At 43.0% G+C, this 17,412-nt stretch overlaps 1 protein-coding gene across 2 annotated transcripts in view; it reads left to right on the top strand.

Annotated features, from left to right (window-relative positions):
• Nucleotides 1-5,229, top strand: part of SNAP47 (synaptosome associated protein 47) — a 30,312-nt gene extending 25,083 nt beyond the window's left edge. For both annotated transcript variants that reach the window (XM_026842799.1, XM_026842798.1), the window contains exon 5: nucleotides 1,748-5,229. In XM_026842799.1, coding sequence (XP_026698600.1) covers nucleotides 1,748-1,894 — 147 coding nt within the window. In that variant the 3' untranslated portion in view covers nucleotides 1,895-5,229. The remainder of the gene's footprint in view (nucleotides 1-1,747) is intronic.
• The last annotated feature ends 12,183 nt before the right edge of the window (nucleotides 5,230-17,412 follow it).

The raw sequence follows: 17,412 nt of genomic DNA, 5'->3' as shown, positions 1-17,412 counted from the left end.
GTCCAGCTTTAGTCAAAGCATTTTGTCTGCGTAAAATTCCCCTGCCATTCCAGCTAGATATGATATTCCTCACTGCTTTTCTCAAACCGGTAACTGTCATAGCTGCAAATGATGGGCCTGCTGTGGAATTCAGCCCCACATGTGGGCAGAGGGGTTGCTGATGTTTCACAGCAGCTTTCTGGGGTCTGATGATATATATGTTCTAGAAGGAAAACAAGAAAACAAGAGTTTGCCAGTTGTTTTGAAAAAAAGTAAAGTTAAATCTGTATAGAGCACTATTCTTTTTCCCTGTTTTACCAGTAGCCACAGATTTATTTTGTTAAACAGGCTGCAGTTCTGGTATCTTCAGTAGTGTTACCTGGATGCTCATGTATCACAGCAGTTGGTGGTGTGGGATAGCTCTGGGATGATTTGCTTTCCTGGAGACTATTACTTCAATTGATTGGATAAACTGCTCTTATTAAGCAGGCAGAGTGGGGAGATCCTCATGGACCCATCTGTGGATGCCAAAGGCGGCAGATCATGTAGGCCAGCAGTGAGCATAGAGACAACTTCTTTATGGTCTGAAGCAACTGAGAAGCTGGATTTCCAGTCAGGATGGTATGGTGCTTCCAAATCTCCCACTGATATGTCCAAGGGAAGGCAGCTGAGGCTTGCTGAAAGCAGGTGCTTTCAGTTCATGCAACCAGGCTTATTAAGGGAGTAGCCACAAGAGGGAAGAAAAGGCAATGATATATAACTCATGCCTGGGACTGCTGCTAAAAGGGACCAGTGTCACAGGGTAAGGAATTAAGACAGATTTTTCTTGTGTTGTTTGGATCTCTGCTCTTGGACTTGGTTGTGTGAACTGATGAAAATTAAAGATGAGCAGCCATATGGTATCGGTACGGATGTCTCCTAGCCTTAAGAATGCATCAGCCTGTCTTTCTCCTTTCACTTTAGAGGCCTCTGCCCTGTTTGGGCAGTATCTATAGGCTTTTTCAAACAACTAGGGTCTCCTCACTGTCTTGGAGTAGCTCAGGGTGTTTGCTCACAGTCCCGCATACAAACAGTAATTTGCTAAGTATCGTGTAAACCGGTTGATATGTAATATAATGCTTGCAGCCTGGAATAGAGCTGTAGCCAGTGCATCTGTTGTTTCTCATCTCGGGTACAGCATGAGCCTCTTGGCTGCCTTGACATCCATTCATACCACACCACCCTCTTAGTCCCTTGAAAATTATTTGTTTGGTTGCCCAAGTCTCACTTTTTCCCTTCTGCTCCATCCAATGACGCTTCTTTCTTTAGTGGATTGTAGTAAAACATTTTCTGTCCTTTGACCTGGTCCCTGCCTAACCTCGCTACGCCCTCAGCCGCATGATCCCTTCCTGGCTTTGCACCAGCCGTGCTCTCTATCTGCCTTGGCTCTCAGCATGCTGCACAACATCTCAGGACAAGCTACTGCTCTAAGATGCAGATGTACCAAGGATAACAGCAAAAAGCTGATGTTTACACTGATTTTTAATTCTAATTGCTCACTCCCCAAACCTAACATTTAAAATTTAATTTTTCTGGTCTTTCATTCATTGTTTTAGTTCATCTCAGTTCAGCTTATGGGAGCAAGACCTGTGTCTTTTCACCAGGGCAGACTCCAGCAAATGATTTGGTCCTTTAGAGCAATGAAATAACTAATTGCCGTGGGTCCATTGCATTTCTCAAGGAGACGGCTGGTCCATCACTGAAAGCTCTCAGTCTTTTCTTCTGACAGATACTAAAGAAGCTGAAGGGCCTTGCCTTGGAGACAGAAGCCGAGCTGGAGAGACAGGATGAAGCTCTTGATTCCATCACTACCTCCGTAGACCGCGCGACACTGAATATTGACAAGCAGAACCGCAGAATAAAGAAACTAACGTAGCTCCTGCAGGAGCCCCAGGGGATGGTATCGAGAGGAAGAGGAGGTTCAGGGAACTGTATTTTTCCAAGACTGTTACTTTAAATTCTCAATTTGATTGCACGGGAGGTGTTTGCAAAATTGTCTGGAATACGATGCTGCTATTGTCGAGTTCCTGAGGGTTTTGAAAAATGTTTCCAGACTTGGATGATGTTTGAAGGCTGGTTTAGAAAGGCCAAGACTGTTAATTGTGGTGAAACAATGATAGTGGATTCTTTACTACAGAAAAACTGTAAATATGAAGGGATGTGATATAATCTGAATCAACTTTTATGTGCTTTTTTTATGTTGCTGCTTTTGAAAGTCGTTTTTTGGGGGGGTTTTTTACTGCAACGAAGAAGTAAAGGAGAAATGTACTGCATATGAGACTACTTTAGATGATTACAGCCTATTAATTATCTCTGAAGGTCTTTCTTTAAAATAGTTAATAGCTGAACTAAGGGCCAGATGTCCAACTGCAAGTCATTGAGGCTTTTTTGTGTAAGTTAATGCTGAGGTGAGCAAATGATGGTGATAAAACCTTGTGTTCCCTGAGCAAATAGTTTTAATAAGTTTCAATCATGCTTTTAATGTACCCAGAAATTTTATAAGAGTGATGAAGACTTAGTGGCCACAGCTGCTGTCTGTTGCCATATCCTGGGAAATCAAGAGAAGAAGGTTAGTTAATGTGCAAGTATTGGTAGATACATCTGCTTATTGAGCAGATTTTTTTTTTTTTTTTTTTCCACTCCATAAATAGTGGAAATTAAGGCACTTATAAAAAGTGTCGAAGTCATATAGATGCTTCTGCTTTCCAGAAAGGGAGTGCTGATCTTCGATGATCATCTATGCATTTGTGTGTGTTTTATTTTTCCCCTTTGAACTGCAGAGATAGTGAAGAAATTGATTTTAGAATGGAGGAGGTGATTTTCTTCACAGGTGAATTTACTCAGTTCTTGGAGTTTGCCATTTTTATATCCCTCACTTGCACACACAGTGGGTTTATATTTTTAGTAATAGTCTGACATGGGATGCAGTGTCCTCAGAGCATCATGAATGTAGCATTCAGTTAGGCTGGTCCCTAAATACCATGTTGGGTCTGGGCTGCCGCATCTCTGGTGGATGTTAGTGGAAGGTCTCTTGTCCTTTTGCTTCTCTGTCCTTCATTTTCCAAGGACATCCCTACCATTCATCTCTGACTCTCTAAATGGGAATATCATGAGTTGTGTGGAGCTTCGTGTGGGTTTTGTGTCTGCTCCAGACTCACAGGCTGAGGGGCCTATGGTCGAAGCTGTAGACATCTGTATAACATTTGACAGTCATGGTACATCCATGTATCTTGTGGCTTTTATTTATTTGCACTAACTGGTGGTAAAGCATTTCAAGACTTCTTGTAGATCTGTATTTCTAAAATGAAAGGGAATACTGTGAATCGTTGTCTGATAGATTTTTGTTGAGTTTACAGTTGGCTCCATTGAGACTACAGGACAGTGGAGACTTTTTCTGCCCCTAACTTGCTTCACACTATGTACTAGAGATTCCAGGTAATCCATGTATCTATTGCCTGTGGCAGAGAACTCACATTTCATCAGTTCCTACAGTCTACCAGCTATTTTAGTTCAAAGTAGCTGTTTTAATATGTTTGGGGGGTGGGGTGGGGGGTGTTAAAGTGTTTTATATTAAACAGTTCTTTTTCTATTGCTTTCAAATACACTTTGGTGCAATATATTTAACTAGTGAAGCTTTCCACTGCTTATTCCACTGATAGTTGGTGTGAAATTTTCCAGTTGCAGAATAACGCAGCCTACCTTTTAAAGAACGGTACAGCAAATCGCATGGAATATGTTGTTTTCAAGATCTTACTCTACCTTGTTTTGTATTACTTAATATTAGTTTGTTAGTATTGGAGTAAAGTGTACTTCTGCACTGCAAGTTCTTAATTTACAGTCCAAGTTGTTATTGGCATGCACTTTACCTACTTGCTGAATATGGCGATTATATATACATACATTATGTGTACTATGAAATAAAATAATGTCTGGGGTTCTCTTGTTTGTTTCTGATCCCCAAATCACTGTTGTTTTTACTGTGAAAGGAAGATATGTTTACAAAAGTAATTATTTCATTAATTTAAAAGTATACTTTGCACAAAATGTGTGTTAACTGAACCTGGTGCTGACTGGGAACGAATCTCTGAATTAGTCCAAACCAGGATTGCCAAAAGTAAATACTAATTACATGTCATCTAGTTTAGCATTCTTTGTGCCATACTTATTGTTGTGATTTTTAACACTAGCTGTTGCATCTGATTCAGTATTTTGTGGTTTGTGTTACTCCAAAATGTCCATGCTAAAGCAAAAAAATTGTGATATTGTTTGTAAGAAGTGACCCATTCTAGAGCTGTGCATTAGCTGAATTTCATGTGCCCAGAGGACTTTCAATCTGTAATTTCTCTCTATTAAATATCTTGGAATAATGATTTTCTCTCTTGTTATTCACTTGGCTGAGAAGTTGCAGTAAAAATACTGTTTATCTACCCCTTTCTCATATTGTGGAACAGAATTTAATTTCAGAATTAAATCATTTTGTGTAGGGCTGGGCTTTAGGATAGGCTTTTTTTAATTTTAAAAAAAAAAAAAAAAAAAAAGGAAGATGTTAACTGGTGGAATATTATCAATGTGAATGTCAATCTCTCCTCAGCTGGACAGTGAAGTGGGTGGATGTCAGCACAGTATACTCTGTCCTGGAGACTGTGGCATAGAAACTGCTCCAGCTCCTGTAGAGTGGACTAAGAACTGCTTGGACATGTCACAATTCGAACAACTTGGTACACAAGTATAAATATTTCACTCTGATCAAGACTCCTCTTACTATGTAATAATACAGCTTCTGTTATTGCCAAGAGTGCTTAGAGCCTCCTAAGTTCCTTTTACTCTAAACCCAAGCACCATTATTTTCCAAATTGTGTCACAGCTCCGGACCAGTGCTCCACAGGGGAAGATGCAGCTGGTAACGTGCCAAACACTATTCTTGTGCTTCATTCTTCACTGATGTGTTATCTGCATGAGGCTTAGAGAGGTACTTCTAGGATCACTTTTGCCTTTTATATGCAGTTTGTTAGTTCTTTGTAAGTCTTCTACTACAATGTGAAAAGTGAGGGGCTTTCTTATTAAGAGGTATATAAGGAACAAACTAATAAGAGAGATTCTAACCTAAAAAATAAGTAGCCTTTTTGGGGGGAAGGCTTTTCAACTCCTGCAAAATAGAACGAGATTGTATTGTGTCATATGGCAGGTTTATAATCCCATGTGTGTTCATGGCAGTGATGAGTGAGCCTGAAATGACCTGGAGCTTAACATATTTCTCCATAGGAGTTTGAATGTCTCCTGTGGAATCATTGAAACGCTGGTAATAAACGTGGCATTTTGCAATCCTCAGACAAGTGGTGTAAGGAGCTTTTTTCAGGCAATTAATTAATTTAACCAAAGCCTCATAATAGCTGTCTGTGTTTCTAAAGCCAGTGCTTTGAAACCACCGTTATGCTCTTCACAGAAGGAAATGGAGCAAAGCTGCTTGCAAATGTTGAAGCCTGCCTCTGGGAAGAGTGCTTGGGAGGGAGAAATTGGCTCTGGTTGCTTTTTAATATGACAAACCATGGCAGCAGTAGCCCTTGCCTCTGCTCGCTGCGTGTGAGCGATGTCAAACCTCAGCCTGGGAGAGGGGAAAAAAAAATTTTAATGGTCCTAGTCATAGGTTTAACAGCTGGGCTTTGCAGAATAAACGGTGCTTGGCTCATCTACCATCCCGGGCTTGTGTGTTTGCAACTTGCAGCTTGGCACGAGGCTCCTGGTGGGGCTGCTTGGGCTGTCCATTGTGGACCCAGGGGGAAGTGTGCTGGCTTAGGTTTTGCCCACTAGCCTAATCCCTGTGGCAGTGGTGCCCAGTGAGCCCGTGCTGCCACTGGTGAGCATTTTGCCTCATCGAGGCTCATCTAGCCTGTGGGGCCAGCTGCGTGTGAGCCAGGGCACACCAAAGACAAAACAAGCACCCTGGATTCAAGCTGCCTCCTGTTTGAAGTGGAAAAGTGTTTGCTTAATGGTTTAAAAGTCCGTCCTGGCTTCTGTCAAGTGGTTTAATTTTAAACCAGTAGATTTTAACCCTGTTACGGTTTGGCAGCAGAGGGGTTAAAGTAGTTCAACACCAAAATTAAGAAGCCTGAGTTCAGGATTCTGGCATTTTTTTGATTGTTTCCTAAGCGCTTAATTAGATCCTGGATCTAATTAAACCAAATGGATTCAGCCAAACAGATGATGATGTCACAAGCTATTGCCTCAGAGCCAGCAGTGCACCTTGGCCATACCAGCCCATGTCAGCTCATAGTATGGAGTTAAGGCTTAAACTGTCTGGTTTCCAAAAGTGCCCAGCCTGGGTGTTAGCCATGGGCACTGTGCTCTCAGCTTTTCTGCTTAGCACTGTGGATTTAAAAAAAAAAAAAAAAAAAAAAAAAAAAGGAGGTAGAACTGCCCTGGCTTTTTATGCAACAGCTTAACCATTGAACCCTAAGGATGCTCATGGGGGTGAGACAGTAGTAAGGAAGGAGGAGAGCAATGGGACTTTTGCCACTCAAAAGGATGGCATAGATTTGGGTGTAGACCCTGGTTTTGCTGGCTGAGAATCTAGTCAGGAGCTGACAGCAAAGAATGAGCTTTGGTGGACTGGATTATATCAGGATGGAGGGGGGGAAACAGTGCTTGAGATTCCTGGAAGAGGAAATCTGCTGTGCTGGGTAGGATGGGACTGCTGCTGAGAGGAGAAGGAAACTGGAGGCAGAAGATCAGCCCTTAGTCTATCCAGGTTTCATTTCTGGTACTGCTACAGGCTGTCAGCCATGCACATTGCTTGGGATTTAATTCAGATCCCCTCTCTTGAACTTCATGCTCGCTTTGGGTGTGCTCCCTTTGCATCAACTCAGAACGAGGATCTTTATTCTTGGTGTTTCAGTTGCTTATCTGTAACATGGCAATATCACTGTTTCTTATCTGTTCAGTACCCTAAAAACGCTGATAATCTCGAGCTCCAATTTATGTTAAAAGTGCCCATCCTAGTGTGGAGCTACTTTTGTAATTAGGGGAGCAAACCCAACAGTTCTGGGTACTATGAATGAATGTTGAACCCACTGGAACCTCCTTCTGAGTGAATTATAGTTCCCCCCATTTCACTGTGGTGGAAACAGAGACACCAGACTGTTGACAGATTTAAGAATCAGCCTGCAAGAAAGACTTAAGCCATAAACTGTACTTAAGCCTCTGAAGCATTAGGAGCAGGACCATCTTCTAACACTCAGTGAGGCTCAATGAGACTTTTCATCGTTGTGTAGTGTTTATCGTAGGCTTGTAAAACACTTGCAGCTTAACATTTTGCTTCCAGTTTAGACCAACGAGCGTGTATTTTGGTGAGCTTCAGTGCTGTGAGGACTGCTTTAGTCCTTTTGAGAAAGAAAGGACCTACTCGGAAATGTTCTGATCTCTTCCATATGGTACTTGTTTTTAATGCGATGCTTTGTGGGGCAGTGACTGTTGTTTACAGCCATGAGAACGCAAACAGCGTCAGGAGAGGGTAATTGCAGGTATGCAACAATGCCAAGGGCTCCCGTCCATTATGGCATCTCTGTTCAGCCCTCCCCGTGTTGCCAAGCTGCTGATGCCAGAGGCTGGAAAACTAATCCATGTTCAGTGAAATGGTTTCCAGGACTTGAATTCTCCTTTAGGAAATTAACCTCTTGGGCTGCCTCCATTCTCCTCCTTGTAACTTCTGCGTAAGAAGCAAACCACGCTTCAGGCTTGCATTTTATTTTTATTTTTTCTCTAATACACTGTATTAATCACGTGTATTTAACAGAGGGTTTGGGCTGAGTTTTTGACTGGGCTTGCTGGTTATGCTGCATGGTGCATACTGGAGGATGTATCAGCTTTAAGTCATCTCACGACATTCATAAAATTCTGTAAAAATCACTGCCTGCGTTGTACAGAGGTGGTAACAGGTATAGAAATAGGTATGTACCGTGGTAAGGCCTCAAAATTCATATTTGCCTAAAATAGGCCACGTGATTTCAGGTCTGTCTGTTTGCCAAGCCTTTACCTTTAGTTAAACCAATTCTGAACTAGAGGTGATGTTTTACAGGAAGAGAGAATCAAGGTATCAAAGTGCCACCAAGAGATGATGGATGCACCAAACTTCTTGGTCACCTTTTCTCCTGCTTGTGGTTTCAGAGGACCTGCAGCTCTGACAGGTTTCACATGAAGCTGCCTAATTCTGGACACTCTTGGCCAAGCCAATATTTTTAGCTTTCTCATTGGTAATCCTACAGCAAACCCATGCCAACCAGAATCGGAACATCATCTCCCTGATTAGAAAGCCCATATCCCATCCCATAGACCACGAGGAGAAGAGTTTTCCTTCTGTTCCTTCGACATGTTAGACTGACTTTAAAAGTGGTAAATATCTTACTAGTTGCTAATCAGTATGCTGTCTGAAAGCAAGCTTTTCAGGAGACTGGGTTTATAATGCCTGTACCTCTGTGCTTTCATAACTGCTAGAAGTGATATTGTGGTGATTTTTAAAATTTTTTTTCCATACACATCAAGTGTTCAGCTTGGCAACTGGATTCGGTTCAATTTTGAACTACTTAATAGATTCCAGCCTTTTCCTGCTGCACTGTGGGTGGAAATAAAAGACAATCAGACCTGAGGTTTCATGCTACGTTTTTCTGTCCAGTTCCCCCTTCTTCCTCCTGGAATGAAAGAGCCAGATCTTGCAGCATGGTGGTAAAGCAAACCAAGGAGCCATGTGAGGGTCTTACGTGGTGAGCTCTCAACAGGTCAGCTGCTCTGATCATCCATTTTTATATTCTTACCCTGTGGTAAATGTTGTTTATACGTGTCTTGATGAAGACTAAGATACTTGCATTTGATGGGATAAGCAAGCACGTGCAACTGCCTTGGAGCTGCAGATGTGCTGTGGCTCATCTTGTGTGGAAGGTGTCGAGTCCCAGCCAAATCCCTGCTGTATCAGGTAAGGATCAGTTTGTAAATCTAGTGCCTCTTTTTCCATTCTTGTCAAGAAATCATAGAAGGAAGTACAGGAGGGAGGAAGGAAGGGAACTGAAGGAAGGAGAAGATGGACATGGGTGCTGAAGGGACCATTTCTGGTGCCATCAATGCCACTACCTGTTTAAACATGACCAGGTAATGGTTTTCACTCTTTTTAAAAGTATGCGAATTGTTTTGGATTTGAATTTTTTTTTTTATTTTTCTATTTTAAACTTCAAGCCCTGTTTGTCAGCCAGTGGAAAAGTTGTGCTATTCCACACCTGCTTTTGTTGAAGGCTAGTTGGTTCCTGCGATACCTAGGGAATAGTTTACAGCACAAATTACCTTTACAGTCTTCAACAGCTTAATCCCCTTTTCTCGTTTATGATTTCAGGCTGTGGCTTCATACCTTGGGCATTTTATATAGAGCATCTCCCATGTAGTGATCTCACTCTGCCAAGCTAATCTTCATAAACAGCCGGATGAGGAAAACTGTTTGTTCCCAGGAGATGAAGGAATTTCTGAGTGTGAAGTTGATCGTTAAGAGAAATTTATATCCAGCCACAGCTTGATCAGAAATTTCCTGTGGGATCTTCCCTGTGTATTGAAATGCTCTGTGCCTCAATTCTCCCATGGTCAGCTGGGTCTTATAATTCATCCTTAGTCTGTCTTTAAGTTACTTAATGGTAAACCTTTGGGACATAAAATGACCCGTTCATTTGTGACCACCTACCACACTAGGACTTTTGTTGCCACTGTAGTATGACCAATAATCACAGCTGAGCTGTTAGTAAGTTGTTGGTGGAGGTAGGCCCTGGAGCAGCTACCCACGTCTCAGTGTAGCACCTAACCCACAAGTTCCTTCTTTTATCCTTGACCATATTAATGCAGTGCTAATTTTTGTCCTCAAATTATACACAGCTCCTGTGTGAGCTAGCTTTGCCTGTTCAGGTGTTCAGTGATCATGCTGGGTTTTGCATGGATGCAGCTGTGGAAAGAGATGAGAGTTTATTTCACTGGACTCTCAAGAGGTGTTTTAAAGAGGTAGAATTTTTCCTTGGACACTAAATGTTCCTAATGCCTAACCCCTAATGGGATTCGTGCATGAAATGATCACTTTATGGTACTGCTAAGCTGTTTTTCAGGGCTGGTATATAGCCAGGATTCCTCTTGTTTGGTCTTAAGGTCTGAGGTGCATGGATTGTTATCCTGTGTTTCTTCTGTAATCATTGGGGAGAGTCATGGAGAGAGACTGACACTGAAAGGCTCTTCTTCTGGGTCAGACTCAGATGCCTGCCAGGACTGATGTCCTCTACTTCCACATCTACTTCTTGCAAAATCCTCTGCATGATATTCAGGTCCCGTTTGCCCTTCCCATCCCACCTTGGGGTGGGGAGTGGAGATGCCCTACTATTTTCTCATCTCCCTTGCTCTCATCTCCTCCATTTCTACTGGACCTTCTCCAAACATCTACAGTCATATCCTCCTTGGCTGTCAGTAGGTGCAAAAATTAACAGTCTTGGGGGTCTAAGGCAGTTTTGATGTGTTTGCAGCTCTGTGCGATGAAAACACACATACCTGTATAAATGTATGTGAGAAGTATGGTTTTTTATTAAAGTATGGTACAACAGACTGTACGTTGTATTTTGACTTAGTGTTAGGTTCATGGTTGGACTAGGTGACTTTCAAGGTCAGTGTTAGGTTCATGGTTGGACTAGGTGACTTTCAAGGTCTCTTCCAACCTAGATGATTCTGTGAAATTCAACACATTAAACTGAGAATAAAGCCAGGCACCCATCCTGGTGTTCCCATGTTCTGGAACGTGCTGGAGCATGTTTGGGTTTATTTTGCAGGGTTTCTCTCTTGTTGGGTGTGACCCATCTGTCTTGTTCAGCCATCGGTAATTTCATATTTGTCTTTTGACAGTTCATCTTCCTAATTCTGCTCCAAAATAGGATGAGCCCTTCAATATCAAGTCTTTGCTCAACTGTCCTGCCTCTGCTGCTCTGTTCCTCCCATCCAAGGCACTCATGAGGAAAGAGATGCTGTATTTGTCAGATTTGAAACTGTGATGGTCCCAGAGGCTGGATACAATTTGGAGAGACTGTGGAAAGACCAGAGATCTTCATTTCGATTGCTCTGAAAAAAAAAATTACCATGCAATTAGTGTCTGACAAAGTAATTTCTGCTGGATGTTTTATGGGCCTGAGGTTGATGTGTGAGCTTACACTCCATGATGCTGGGTGGGAAATTCCCACAGCTGGTTGGCAGCCAGCTGAGGCTTCCTTCCATGTCAGTCCTGGGAACCTCTCATTTCAGTCCTTTGCGAGGTGGAGTGTGCAATTTCTGCCACAGAGAGTATCATCTGGAGTCAATGTCTGGGAAGAAAAGGGAGAAGGGAGAAGAAAACACATTGATCTTTGTGTTTCTGAAGGTGTGGTGCACCATGATGGCCAGGCTGCTTGTTGGTTTTTTTTGGTTTGTTGGTTTTTGTTGTGTTTTGGGTGGGTTTTTTTTTTTGTTTGGGTTTTTTTTTTGTTTTTTTTAATCTTACAGCATTTTTGTATATCCAGAGATCAGGGCTGTCCTTCACCATCAGATTCCGATCTCTTTACTTGAACACCTTCAGACTTCAACAAGGATCTTTAGAGGGAAAAGTTCTGTTCACTGCATGCTTTGGTAGCAGGCTCTTCCCTTTTGAATGAAGAGAAGCTTCTTCTTGGGTCCAGTGAAGGAAGGCATCCAGGACCCTTTTGATTTCAATGGGGAGTAGTTAAGCCACTGGAAAATCCATTCTTGGGACTGTTTTGTATGCTGAACAGGAAATTTTGGGGACATCTGATTTTTTTTTTTTTTTTTTTTTTTAAGATCTGATAATACAAATTGGGATGGAGAGGAGCTATTCCTGAGTATTTTAGCAGATCGATGAATGTGAATCTGGAGTTTTAGTACTCTGCTATTTTATTATTGTATATTTTATTTTGTATTCTATTTTATTTTTTATTCTATTTTATATTTTTTTCTATTTTCTATTTTATTTTAATTTTTATTGAAATGGAGCATTTCCATCTTGAAATCTAGAATGAAACATTTTAGAAGGAGCAAACTGCTGTGTCTTTAGTGCAAGGCAGTGTGCAAAGTCAGCCTGCTGTCTCCATAGTCCTTGCTAAGCAATGGCACCATCAAATGCTTCCATGAATTTATTTATTGAATTTATTTCTTTTTTTTGACACACACACCTATATATAACTAGGCTAAAGTTTAATGTAAAAAATCCTCTTTTTCTTTAATGTCTTCAGCTGTTCAGGGTGACTTGGTGTAAAGGTGAATCTGCATTGAAAGCAATTCAGTTCAACTTGTCGTCTCCTTTATCATTAAAGGCCAATTTTTTGTAATGTTTTGGGGCCAAACCCTGCACACTGATTTGCATGACCAGACCCTGGTCGCTTGACTTCATTGTGCTGCAGCAACCTGCTCAGAATCTCTGAAACATAAATGAGTTTAAACAAAGATCCAAATGAATGGATTAAAAAGCCAAAGCAACAAAATAGTCTTTGACACAAGTGCCAGAGCCTGGACTGCCCTTTCCCAAACAGATAAATGAAGATTGTGGAGGGCTCAGGTATTTTGTTCAGTGGGACACACATCCTTATGTAAGTACACAGACATATATCTTTTATGCATTCATAAAAATATGAATTCAAGCAGCCTGCTGTTTGACTGACAGATCAGCTCCTAACACACTGTTTTAGAAATAGTCTTCAGCAAGAACAGAAATTTTTAAAATTATTATAAGCCAGAGACTTCTACACCATCCAGTTGTAAAGTTCTTCAGGCTATACAAGTTACTGTGTTCTCAAATCTGTCAATTTTGCCACTAATACCATGCGATTTAATTTTTCCCTTCGAACTCCAGCTCCCAAATTTTAGTCATTGAGAATCTGATTTGTTAATCCATTTGCAAATATTGAGCTTGCAGAGAAGCTTTGGCTTCAGAACAACATTACAAACTTTTCAAGACCAAAAAAGCAAGTTTGGGCATTGATTTCTTTTAGAAATAAGATTTTTCTGCCACTTCTAGAACTCCAACACTGGTTCAAAGTTAGGAAGCAGATGGTCCTGTGCTCCTTCCATAATAGATTAATGGAGAAAATCTTCAAAGAACTTGGAGCACATGCCCCCCTTAAAGCTTTTTGCCTGTCTGCTGCTGGGGCTGGCTTTCTCCTTGCTCTTTGAGGTCAGCCCTGGCTGTTGCAGTGGAAGGAGCTGACTTGCCCTGTCCTTTAGTGGTAAAGTCTCCCTGTTAGGACTGCAGGTGAGCACTTCAGTGCCAAGTCCCCCCTGCAGAGCATCTCGGCAGTGAAATCCAGCTTTGTTCCAGGTTGCACTTTGTTAACATAAAACCATGAAGTGCAATAGGTGACCTCAGAGCGTGTTACCCCTCTTGCTTCAGCACAACACTTCATCAGGCATTGGTGTCCCAATGCACTTTAAGCTTACCCTAAATCTTAAGCACATGTTTAAGTGTTTTGCTGACTAAAGGGTGAGATTTAATAGCAATGCCTGGCTTTTATATAGCACTTTCCATAAATCGTGGGGTTTTAAAGCAAGTAAATGGACTGGATGAGCAGACAGTGAGGTGGATTTAAAACTGTGAAGGGCCAGGGCCAGGCCCAGGAGGTGGTCATCAGTGGCACAAAGTCTATTAGGGGACCAGTAACTAGCAGCGTACCCCCGGGGTCAATACTGTATCCAGTCTTGTTTAACAACTTTATTAATTGGATGATGGGGCAGAGTGTACCCTCAACGAGTTTGCAGATGACACCAAACTGGGAGGAGTGGTTGATACTGCAGAGACTCATGTTACTGTCCAAAGGGACCTCAACAGCCTGCAGAAATGGGCTGGCAGGAACCTCATGAAATTCAACAAGGACAAATACAAAGTCTTTCCACTGGGGAGGAACAATCCCAGGCACCAGCATGTGCTGGGGACCACCCAGCTGGAAAGCAGCTTGGCAGTAAAGGACCTGGGAGTCCTGGTGGGCACCAAGTTGAACATGAGCCAGCAGTATGCCCTTGGGGGAAAGGTGGTGAATAGCATCCTGGGCTGTGTTAGGCAAAGTGTTGCCAGCAGATCTGGGAAGGTGATCCTTCCCCTCTGCTCAGTGCTGGTGAGGCCACAGCTGGAGTACTGTGTCCAGTTCTGGGTCCCCAGTACAAGACAAACATCGATATACTGGAGAGTCCAGCAAAGACTGTGAAGATGTTAAAGGGATTGGGGCACCTCACGTATGAGGGCTGGGACAGGAGAAGAGAAGACCTGGGGAGACCTTACTAATGTGTATAAATACCTGTAGGGAGGTTGCAAAGAGGATGGAGCCAGGCCCTTTTTAGAGGTGCCCAGTGACAGGACCAGAGACAAAGGGCATAAGCTGAAACACAGGACATTCCCTCTGAATATCAGGAAACAATTTTTCAATGTGCAGGTGACCAAGCACTGGTACAGGTTGTCCAGGGAATTGTGGAGTCTCCATCCTTGAAGATACTCAGAAGCCAGCCGGCCATGGTCCTGGGCTGTAGGTGGACGTGCTTGAGCACGGGGCTTGGACCAGATGACCTCCACCAGTGCCTTCCAACCTCAACCATTCTGTCATTCTGAGCAATATCAGTTGGTGAATTCTAAATGGGAAAACTGAGGCACGAGATAGTACAATAGCTTGTGTAGCAGCATACAGCAGTATCATGGATAAGCCAAAAATTAATTCCTTGCTCCCATCCTAGTGAATTAGTCACGATGCAAGGTGACTAGCCTAACCATACAGGTGTGCTTGCATGGCCCCCAGAGGCAGTTTGGCCATGGGCCCCCCTTCCTGCTATGGGCACAGCTCTGAGACTGGCTCAGGGACCTGTGTGTAATGCTCAGGACTGGAAATACACACCAAAAATCTTGATACCACTTGGTGCTGCTACTCATCTATTGCACGGCAATTCTGCAGCCAGAATTTAACTGCCAGAAAATCCTACCAGCCTTTGGGGCAGGATCCAAGGAAATGATCCCAGGACCTTTTGTCTGCTTACTCAATGCTGGTTTTACTTCCAATTACCTGACCAATTTAAGGAGTCCTTCTTGAGCCTTCCCCCTCCACTGCCTCCACCAGCCATCAGAAACAGTCATAGGAACCTGAGCTCCCAACCTGAGATAGGGGCTCCTTTGGGTGCTCTATATCTGTGTAAGAGACAGTGCCAGTTTGGGAATTAAATGGCAAAAACAAGGACAGGAAAAAAACATAGGGCACAACATGTTTTGCCAATTATCAGGCCTAGCATAAAGGACACAGCCAGCATCAAGATGAACAAATCACCAAATTGTATTTGACATAAAAGGGTCAGTACATGAGCAATTACAAGTCAGTCAGGTTATACATAATCGACATCGATCCCACTGACCCCAACAACGACACCACACGACCAACAATGGGTGGGATAAATGGTGACATGCAGTCTCCCATAGAAGGGACGGGAGACAACCGAGTCAACAAGCCAAACACATAAGACCAAGGAAGCCACACACTGAATCTCTACACAGCCCACGTTCACAAAAGCCAGAGCTGACTGGAGCCCAGTCCCAGGGAGGCGGGAGGCCCTTCCCCAACAGGGAACTCTGCACAGGGCATCCACCTCACAGACAGACACTGCCCCTCCTGCGAGGGGTCCCAGCTGTTATCCCTCAGTGGGACACCTGACCTTTGTTCACTGAATGCAGACACCCGGGGCTCCTTTACCCCATGGCTCTCCCTGCCAGGCCGGCACCACCCTGGAGGGAAGCCTGAAGGGAAACTCACCCCCCTTTGGGAAGGGCTGTGGGAATCACCCACATGTCAGCCTTAATTTGGGGCTTGGGGTTGAAACCCCAACGTTTCAGCACATGGAAGATATTTCCAGGTGACGCAGCATGTCTGTGCAGAAGGACTCATCCTGCAGAACCACACTGTGCCTGAGCACATGCTGCAGCAGGCTGGAGAGAGCCCTGGATTTATCCTGTTTTCTTGATTTTTGTCTTCAGAACAGTATCTGGAGGGCTTCAGAGATACAGGCTGTATTTCCAGCTTTGCTGGTCAATGCACATCCAGCATTGTGTGCCTCAGTTTCCCTGTCCATCACATGACACTAATGTCATTGAAATTCAGAAATGGCTTTAAGGCTCATAGTTGACAAGGGACATGGTAAGGCCTCGGTATTATGATTTATTGTTGCATTTATGTTCCTAGCTTGCTGATGCTATGCAAAGACCGACTGTATCTTCTGTTTTGTATCAAGCTTTTCTCTTCCTAGAGTGGCTGTGATTGCCCTGATAAAGGATTTTCTAGCCTGCTTCGATATATCTGTAGAAAACCAAACCATTCCACTTTCTGCTCAGGAAATGAAAGTATTTCATCATTCTTCACACCAGCCAGGAAAAGCAAGCTGGTCAGCTGGACCAGCATCACCAGGTGCCTCCTTGGTGCTGGCTGATGGCAGGGCCTGATACAGCATCCATGCAGGCCATGGTGGAAAGCTATTTAATGAAGTTTACAGTGTCCTTTAGCTGGGCAGCTTAAGTGTCAGCAGAAAATTAAGGGGGTTTGCCTTTCTGCCTGTGGCAGGTGGAACGAATTTGCACTCAGATGTTAGTAACAGATGCCATTCTCTCATGATTTTCTTTGCATGCTCAGGAAGGTGTTTTCAGCTAATGTTTGGTATGTTGTCTCCCTGGGATTCCAGTTACTTTTACTATAATAGGATTTTAATTTTAGCTTCTAATATTAAATTATGCTGGTCTCCAGGTACATGAGAAAATAATTTCCACACCAGCTCTCTTCCATGGCTTCGTAACTGTGAGCTGCAGCTGGGTGGGATGGGGGTGATGGGAGGCCAAGAGCAAAACGTATGAAGCCAGAGGTGAAAAAGAGCAAAAGGTGAAATTCAGGGCTGATGGTGCTTCAGCATAACTTTCTGAGACCTCTGTCTCCAGAGGTAATAGTTCCCGCTCTTAGTAAAGGTTTGGTTTTTTTTCTTTTTTTTTTTTTTTTTTTTCTGCAAGCGTGAAGGGTTTTACTGTGCTAAGTTCTACAGAAAGGGGAATGATCCTTGACACTGTAAATGGCTGTGCCTTACACCTGAGCTCATCTGACCTTGCTGTAGACACATATTTGAGGCATCTACGTGATAGCTGTGGTCATGGTAGGGTTATTGCATAGTCAGTGGATTAGGGATTAGTAGCTCCAGAGGGCAATTCAGACTGCCTTGCAAAGGGAAGACTTGCCTTCTGGTCGCAGCTGTCTGTCCCCATTGGGTACAGAAGAGTAGAGACAGTCCTAAACCTAGATCTCAGGTGAGATAATCAGAACCTGAGCATCTAAAATATTGCAGAATCAG

Source organism: Athene cunicularia (genome assembly GCF_003259725.1).
Source record: "Athene cunicularia isolate RWA chromosome 2 unlocalized genomic scaffold, athCun1 chr2_part1, whole genome shotgun sequence".
NCBI lineage: Eukaryota > Metazoa > Chordata > Aves > Strigiformes > Strigidae > Athene > Athene cunicularia.
This window is presented reverse-complemented; position numbering and strand designations above follow the sequence as displayed.